General features: G+C 39.8%; 1 protein-coding gene across 2 annotated transcripts in view; it reads left to right on the forward strand.

Annotated features, from left to right (window-relative positions):
• Positions 1-6,287, forward strand: part of GOSR1 (golgi SNAP receptor complex member 1) — a 72,436-nt gene extending 66,149 nt beyond the window's left edge. For both annotated transcript variants that reach the window (XM_018572467.1, XM_018572468.1), the window contains exons 8-9: positions 3,081-3,163; positions 5,875-6,287. In XM_018572467.1, coding sequence (XP_018427969.1) covers positions 3,081-3,163; positions 5,875-5,999 — 208 coding nt within the window. In that variant the 3' untranslated portion in view covers positions 6,000-6,287. The remainder of the gene's footprint in view (positions 1-3,080; positions 3,164-5,874) is intronic.
• Positions 6,288-8,684: the final 2,397 nt, after the last annotated feature.

An 8,684-nucleotide genomic window follows, 5' to 3' on the forward strand; every position in this document is an offset into this window, starting at 1 on the left:
AGGAGGGGCAACGGAGCACGCCAGGGTTGGCCGGCGGGGGGGGGGGCGGCCCCTTCTACAGGACACAGAAGCGATCTGGCGACAGGTAGGTCACCAGAATCGCTTCTGTTGTAAAGCCGACAGCTGTTTAAACAGGCCCGATGCTGGCGACGTACACTGTACGTCGTCAGTCACGAAGGGGCTAAAGTCCCCGCATACATGCATATACTACCCCAATAAGCGTCGGTTACATGCAAAAACAACAATTACACCACAAATATCGGAGTGTGAGCAATAATTCTGGAGCCATCAAGCACTGTTGACACTAAATTGTTGAGCGTTAAATGCTTCTAACCCTTTCCCTGCCACTGACGTAAGGCTTACAGCGGAACACAACCGCTTGCAGGTGGCCACGTCAGTAAGCCTTATGTCGTTGTCTTTCACCCTTCTGCTATAAGCTCATGGCTACATCAGAAGGGTTCTCTGATGGTTCTCTATAAATTAATAGCTGTCATGACCGCTATTAACAAAAATTCCAGCCCCCCTCCCTCCAGCCACTGCAGCCTCCCTCCCTGTCCTCCCCGCCTGGGGCCGCTCCAAGCTTCGATTTGTTTCCCCTCGGATCCCCACTGCTCTCCCGCGCCTGTATGGGCTGAGGCAGCAGGGACCCGAGGAGAAATGGACCTCTGCAGCCGGTGGGGGGCGGAGCGGAGGAGGGTGCGCTGACTGTCAGGATGGCCGAGCGGTGAGAAGAGAGGAGCTGGCAGGATGGCTGAGCAGTGAGGAACAGGAGGTGCTTTACATCACTTCTGTTCATTCAGGAGTTTCTGAATGGGTAGAAACAGCGCAGCACAGAGGCTTCTATCCATTCATAACTGGTTGATAGTAAATATTTACTATCACCAGTTTGGGCTGCTGAAAAAGAGATTGAGGACTCTGTGTCCTTAATCTTTTTTTTTTTTCTATTTCAAAAGGGAAATGTCAGGGGGTATATTATATGCATGCAACAGTGTGCACTATATTGTTGTGTACACCATGCACATGTGCTGTGGTGCGTTGTTAGAATGCATGGCAGTGCTTGATTTTTTTTTTCTTTTCAAAACAGCATTAATTCAACTACGTGGCAGCGCATGGCAAAGCGTTGTGATGCATTGTTGTGCATTGTAACACGCTGTGTTGCAATTAAATGTGCCATTTTATCACAACACACACACCAACACAGCACAAACGATTTTTAACAAAAGTTGCTTATTTAAAGTTTTGCGTTCCTTCATTTTTTAACCATTTCTAAATGTGTTATTTATTAACTTAATACAGTATTATCGCAGGACCTACAAAATTAGTAGCACCATCTTTGTATTCTACCAGGCCTGTGTGTTCATAAAATATATAGTTTTTACAGACTAACTCTAAAAACTGCAGTTGAAAATAAAAAAAAATAAGGTGAAACATTGCAAAAATGGTGTGGCCAGCGAAGGTTAAAAGCATTCTAGGGGGCTTGGTAGCTAAAGGGTAAAGTGTTGCATATCGCCAATTTTGGGTTTATATGTTTTATTTTGCAATTTCATGGGTGCACGCAATTTTAAGGCTTGACATGTTTGGTATCTTTTTACCCGACAGAACTCCATCTTTTATATTTTACCAAAAAATTGGCTAATTAATGTTTCATAACAGGGAAAACAGGTTTTTATAATTTTCAGTATTTTTTTCTTTATATAGTAAAAAAATAGAAAACCCAGTGGTGATTAAATACCACCAAAAGAAAGCTCTATCTGTCCCCCCCAAAAAATATAAAAATTCATATTTAGGTAGAGCTTTGTATGATGGAATAAATGTCAGTTACCTCAGTGCTGAATACTGAAAAATGGCCTGGACAGGAAGGGGGTTTAGCACTCCGGTCTTCAAGTGGTTAGTTTAGTGGCATGGAACAATTGATTTGCACTCTACTGATGGGTGTCTAGAGACATTTAATTATTTGTGTGAAGCAAAATTTGTTGTGTACCTCTAACTCGATTTTACTGCATACACTTTGTTGGGAAGGCACCGTGAAGTCAATGTCAGCACAAACTATTTGCATGTGGCCAGATTAATTGAATCACTAGTCTTATCTCCCAATGTCATTAAATTGTTAGTTGAGGTAGCCTAAAGGTGGCCATACACTGTACAACCATCGCAAGACCTTAGTCTTGCGATGGTTGTAAAGGGATTAAAAAAACGTACGATCTGCCCATCTTGGACGGGCAGATCGCACTCTCGATCATCGCAAGCCACGCCCCCAGAGGGGCGGGCTTGCGATGACTGTAATGAGGGGCGGGCTTACGCTGACTGCAAACGGGCAGTGTGCGCGTGCGCACACCGGCCCGTTCGGCAGTTGTCGAACTAGCAGGCCACCAACTCGCCGAGAATCGTACGATTCCCGGCGGGTTTTCAAACATGCTGGTTCGATGGAAGACGTGCGACCGTACAGTAGAATCGGTCGCATGCCTTCCATACACTGCACGATTCTCGTACGATCGCGGGATTTCCCGCGATTCTCGTACGAGAATCGTGCAGTGTATGGGCACCTTTACTGTGGGCAGGATCAGTTAAGTAGGAACCAATGAAGTCAGACATAAGATCTCCTTCATTTACAAAATATCTGCCCACACTGCCTGCAAATGAAAAGGCTTTCCGTCCCGCCCCCTATTGAATTGCTTTGAATCATAGGCTTGTTGTCTGTGTGTATTTTACTGGGGTGTTTATCTTTGTATATGCATGGTTGTGAATTTCTATTCAGACACTCTTACCATTCACATAATCAGGAGATTTCACCGCTAATTTATGCGCACAGCTGCATCTCCTTTGTTTGATGTAGTCACTGTCATTTAAATAGGTTTGTAAATATTCCGTATAAATTCTTTAATTATCTAAACTAAATGAAGAAAGAGAAGTCTGCCAGCAGCTGCATATATTTGCTGGGTATTAATTTAAATCAGGCACGGATTAGTGTTTTTTGGCCAGTCATCTCAGAGGAGAGAAAATTCTCTTGAAGTTGTTGACTGTGTAAATGGTAAAAATCTTTGCATGCTATAAATATTAAAGTGCCCTTTGTGTTTTCACAGTATTGCAATGGCAACAAAAGAAAACATGACATCACAGAGGGGAATTTTGAAATCCATACAGAGCCGAATGAATACCTTGGCCAGTATCCTTAAATAATGCTTTGTGGTAAATTGTCATACTGTATACTTCCACATTTTAACATTTGTTTTCTAAACAACTTGAGGTAAGTACAATCCAAGGTATATTAATCAAGTAAGTTTTCTTAGTTCATAGTTCTCTTCAGGGTCACGGGAGGACATATACTAGCGTCCTCCCGTGACACAAAGCTCAGTATATTGCGAGCTACAGCTCGTGGTATACTGAGACTGCCGCAGCCGGGACGGATCCCAACATTACTGTCGAGATCCACCCAGCTGCGTGAGTGACAACTGGCTCTGCTTATCTAGAGGCAGAGCCAGCTGTGCCCTCCCCCGTCCGTTTCTCCAGTCAGCGGTGGAGGATCGGAACGGGGGGGAATCCTTGCAGGGAGCCGTGACTGACTCTGCAGGGAGATGATCGAGAAGTGATTGAGCGACGGTATGTGTTCGCTCACTTCCCGATCTATTGAGCCGACGTGTGACAGTTTCATTGTCACACGTCGGCTCAAACTATGAGAATGTGATTTTCAATCACCTCATAGTTCTCCTTTAATTGCAGACCTGAAAGAAGAATTGATATGGCATATGTATCTAGAACCCTCCTTTTCTCCAACGCTCTAGACATCTTGGGGGATCCAATCTATATGACTTTACCTGTGGCCTTAGCACTAAACATTATTTTGTATCACCTTTACATGCAGTTTCTCTTTATATTAAAGCTTCTTGTAAGCCTCATTGTATGAAGGGGTGATAAGAAACCTGGAACAATGTACAGAGGTACCGGGTACAAATACATAAACATAATGCCAGCATGACGTTATTGTAATTGCAAAAGGGCACTGCAGATCAGAAATGAAATGGTTCCATGCTCTGAATGATCTGTGATTTTTTGATTTATTTGTTTTTTGTGTGTTTAATACAACAAGATCAGCTGAACTTTTGAAAATCATGTTTCTGTTTTTATAACCCCCATGTAGCATATTTGTTTTATATAAATGGGTGTATGTGGTTTTAGTGAGTTTCCTTTCCTTCTTTCACATCAGAGCAAAATTTTGTTGAAATTCCTACTGTACTCTAAAATAATTGGCCCTCATAATTGGTTTGAAAGGATCTGCCTTTCTTCCCTGTTTTAGTTCTCTGGAGATTAGATTTTTACTATGTAAACATGTGGGGTCACTTTATGATGTTTTGTTAATGACTTTCTCTCGAAGATATTTCCCTCATTTGTGTCTATGTACATTAAAAACTGCTGAGACTCTTAACAGTACAGGGCCATCTGTGGTGATGTCCTGATTTCTGAACTTGCTGAAAAACTCCTTCTGTTTCACTACCTTGCATTATAATAATACATTTGTCAGAAAAGAAAAGCTATAGTTTAAATATATAATATGATCTTTGTGATTTCTCTTTTATTATGCCTGCTTTTTTCCTCTCCTCTTAGGTTTAACGAATGGTGAGCTTGTGCAGACAGATCAATGGAGAGGTGTCATAGGTTTAATTACACAGTAATGAGTGTAGATCCAGGAAAAGTGCTTAATATTTCAGGAGCTGCATTGCTGGCTCCATTCTTCCCTCTCATTTTTCCTTGCCGCTGGGAGTATGCTGGAAGCACATTAGTGTTTGTATATGTTCTTTGAGAAGGCATACTGGCATAGTACACAATAACAAGGAAATAAGTGAACTTGGATGCTGGATGACATTTTTTTTTAAATACATGGCTTATAAACTGTTACTTGATCTTTTATCTTACTCATAATGAACAGAGTCTTAGGGCATGTATCGATGGGCAAAAACAGCTTGCTTTCAGTTGTATTTTTTGAGATTTCGGTTTTAAATTCTTCTGAGACCATTGAGTTCATTGAGGGGTGCATTTAACATGCAGTTGATCTCCCAACCTGCATTTGACTCCTATTTTGCATCATCGTGTTTCAAGCTGCCTTTGTATTTCCCTTATCTTGTATGGGGAGGTAAGCTGTTCTGACAGGAACTAGATGCCATTAAGGTATTTTACACATTGAACACATGATGAATCATTGTCAGAATATGAGGGAAGCAGTGGATAGCAGTAATATCCCATCAGGGGTTCTAATTCTTACCCACTATATCCACAACTAAATTAAAACAATTTGGCTGGACCTGCAATTTTAATAGTTATCATTCTCCCCTTTTGGCAGGATACAGGTATGATAGTATTTTTGGGGTTTGTTTTCTCCAAACATATAGTTAAGATGTAAGTTTGACTTCTGTCCTCAGATCATCTGTGGAAAAACTTAGTGTCCTTTAGCACTTATTGATAGAGCTGCAGAAATGCACAATTTCTTCCAACCCCCCCCCATTTCACTGGAACACGAATTGGAACATGGTACTGCAGTCTCAAGTTACTTCATTTTTAAAATTTTATTATCCTAGGATTTCATATTCTTTTTCTATTTCTGATCTTGATTGTTTAACCATTATTCAATAAAGATATGCCAATGTAAAACGGTGTGTATGTTTGTTAAAAAAAGGTTTCATTATTATGGCTTGCATCCTCATCTGTCACATTTTAGAAGCCATTCACGTAGAAAACCAAATGCAACATTTCTTAAAGCTCCTGAAACGTTCTCATGTTCTATGTGTTTATGTATAAATCTATAAATGTGTCTTAAGGTATAATATTTTCTGTGCTACACTCATCTTCATGCATTCAGTTGTTTCCCTTAATTAATTTACACAGATCGATTTCCTGCAGTCAACAGCCTCATCCAAAGGATTAACTTAAGGAAGCGCCGTGATTCACTCATTCTGGGCTCTATAATTGGCATTTGCACTATCTTGTTGCTGGTCTATGCTTTCCATTGACAACAGACTCTGCCCAGACCTGAGGGAGCAGCTAAAGCAGAATGAAGAGACCAGTTAAAACTGCAGTTCTGCACACACCACCTGTACATAAGTGAACACGGGGTATGAAAGGAAAAAAAAAATGTACATTTTATATTGGCAATCTTAACTGCTGGCAGCATCCACGTGTGCTGGTCAGTAGCTGTACATACTCTAACCATTATGTATATCCATAGTGTATCTGATGAATACTAGTGGCTGATTGATATCTGTGTAATTTCAGACTTGGAAAGGGCACCTTTAGGGAACACTAAACAAAATCCGTATCATTTTATGTGACAGCTGCAAAAAAAAAAAAAGAGTAAACGTTAAAACTAAAAGCACCAGAGATATATCTGGGACCATAAGATCTTTTTAGCACTCGCAAAGTAATGGTTTTATTAACCCATTGATGAAGTTACTTCACATAGCCACAAAGGACAGTGCAACGTCTTGTTTAGGTGAATGCTACTTGGTTGGATGAGAAGGTGATCCATCGTTTAAAATCAGTGGTGGTAACAGTCATGTCATTGAAGTGATATGCTGCAGTGTCATAAATATATACACATACAAATGACTGGCTTCACTATGTGTAGAAGCCGGGCACAGTTTTCTGTCATGCTGCAAAGACCTTCAAATTGATATTTCTGGATACAAATTGTGGCTGGTCATATTGAGTCCTTCTAGTTATAGGGATTTCACTGTAATTTTAGACTTGTGCCTGACATCAATTTACATAACCAAATGTACAGCGAATATGGTCTATATACAGTTCATTTTAAATTAAATTAATCATTTTTTTTTTTACATTTACTCCTTTTGAAAGAAAAAAAGGCTACTAACCTACTGTATGGTCTTATTTCTAATACAGTTGATATATCTAGTAAAATATAAATTTGGAGGAAATGAGTGCAACAAAAAAAGTTTCCAGATTTAGTACAACTTTTTCTAAATGGGCTTTATACATAAAAGTTAATACAAAACAAATCAGTCTCTTTTCATAAGTGACTGTATTTAAAGCCCCAAAAACGAATGAAGTCAGTGTAGATTAGTAAATAAAACAAATTTGATTTGCTAAGTAGTTGCCATGAGTAGTGTCCAGATCAATGTACAAACTAGGAGCTGAGGCAGCAGACATTGGGCCTTTTTAGGCTTCATCTGCATTTTATTACCTCTTATGCAGAACTGCTCCTGGCATTGTAAAGCGCTCCGGCATCACGCCTGCAATGTACATTGAGCTGCTCCTGGCATTCTAAAGTGAGCTGTCATCACGCCTGCAATGTACATTGAGCTGCTCCTAGCATTGTAAAGTGGTCCAGCAAGGCAGCTGCAATGTACATGGGATTGCAAAGTACATTGATCTGCTCCTGGCGTTGTAAATCTGGCATCACATCTGCAGTGTACATCAAACTGCAATGTACATTGAACTGCTCCTAGCAGCCTAAAGAGATCTGGCATCACATCTGCAGTGTACATTGAACTGCTCTTGGTATTAAGTGGTCCAGCATGGCACCTGCAATATACATGGAACTGCTGAACCTACATCCGTGCACTTGCCTTCTTCATCAGTATGCATTCATGCATGACTATGAATTTACAGACAAGCTGTTAGAAATCCATACACAACGTCAGTACAGCTCCTCCTATTATACAATTCCAGGACTCTACTGTTCTTTGGAAATATATTTTCTTTTTCTTGCATATTGGTTAATACAATAGCTAAGATCACATTACAACCTACAGCATGGCGTTTTGAGCTGCTGGTGCCTTCCCATCTGTGCATATTTTATACTATAGTGCCATGTCAAATATTGTATTTGCCAGTATGCAGTGAAAGGCATATTTCCAAAGAGCAATTGAGTCCTTATATTTCTCTTGGATTGATTAACATTGGCTTATTGATGTCGCTGTTCCTTGGTAGTTTTTTCACAATGTTTTGCTGTTTGGTATGTAAGGCTGTTTGTTGGCATGTTACTATTCCATATCAACAAACTAGTTACAGTGGTAGCTAATAGAAAAGATACATTGGATGTCTGGTTGCTGGCATTTTCTTTTACATCCTGATCACATGAGGAAAACATTTTTTATCATAGTGTATAAAGAGATAAAAGTTTAAATATCTGCCCTTTGCCAGCAAATCCCAACTGGATATTGTCAGTAAATATATTGGAGGACATTTCTAACATTTACATTCTTGTATTTTTCTTTTGCTTCTAATTGATATATTCTTCTTTAAAACAACATTTTGGATATGGGCTTAAAGAAAAGCATTCATTGAGGCAGCCCAGTAGACATAATACCTCTTAGCTCTTCCACTGTATGCAGTCACTATACACATTTAATAATTATAGCTGTAGCAAGCTGAGGAAATTTTTTAAGAGCTTTCTTCAGAGCCGTTAAAATTAAATTGGGATGGAGGACGAATCAATTTTCATTAGCTGTGCTTTAGAATGTACTTCCTGTTGTGATGTTGGAGTTGGTAATTGAGCTGGTGGATCACATTCACAACATAGTATCGGTGTTTGGTGCCACCAGCTAGTGACCGTACATACTCATACATCAGATTGCACCAGAATGAATGTAAATAGTTTGTGAAAAGTCTGGCTGCTTTCAGTTTACAAAAAATAGGATCATGTTTATTTCCTTTTATAAAAAGATTTCACATTA

This window comes from Nanorana parkeri, unplaced genomic scaffold (assembly GCF_000935625.1).
Source record: "Nanorana parkeri isolate BGI_ZX_2015 unplaced genomic scaffold, ASM93562v1 scaffold2041, whole genome shotgun sequence".
Lineage (NCBI taxonomy): Eukaryota > Metazoa > Chordata > Amphibia > Anura > Dicroglossidae > Nanorana > Nanorana parkeri.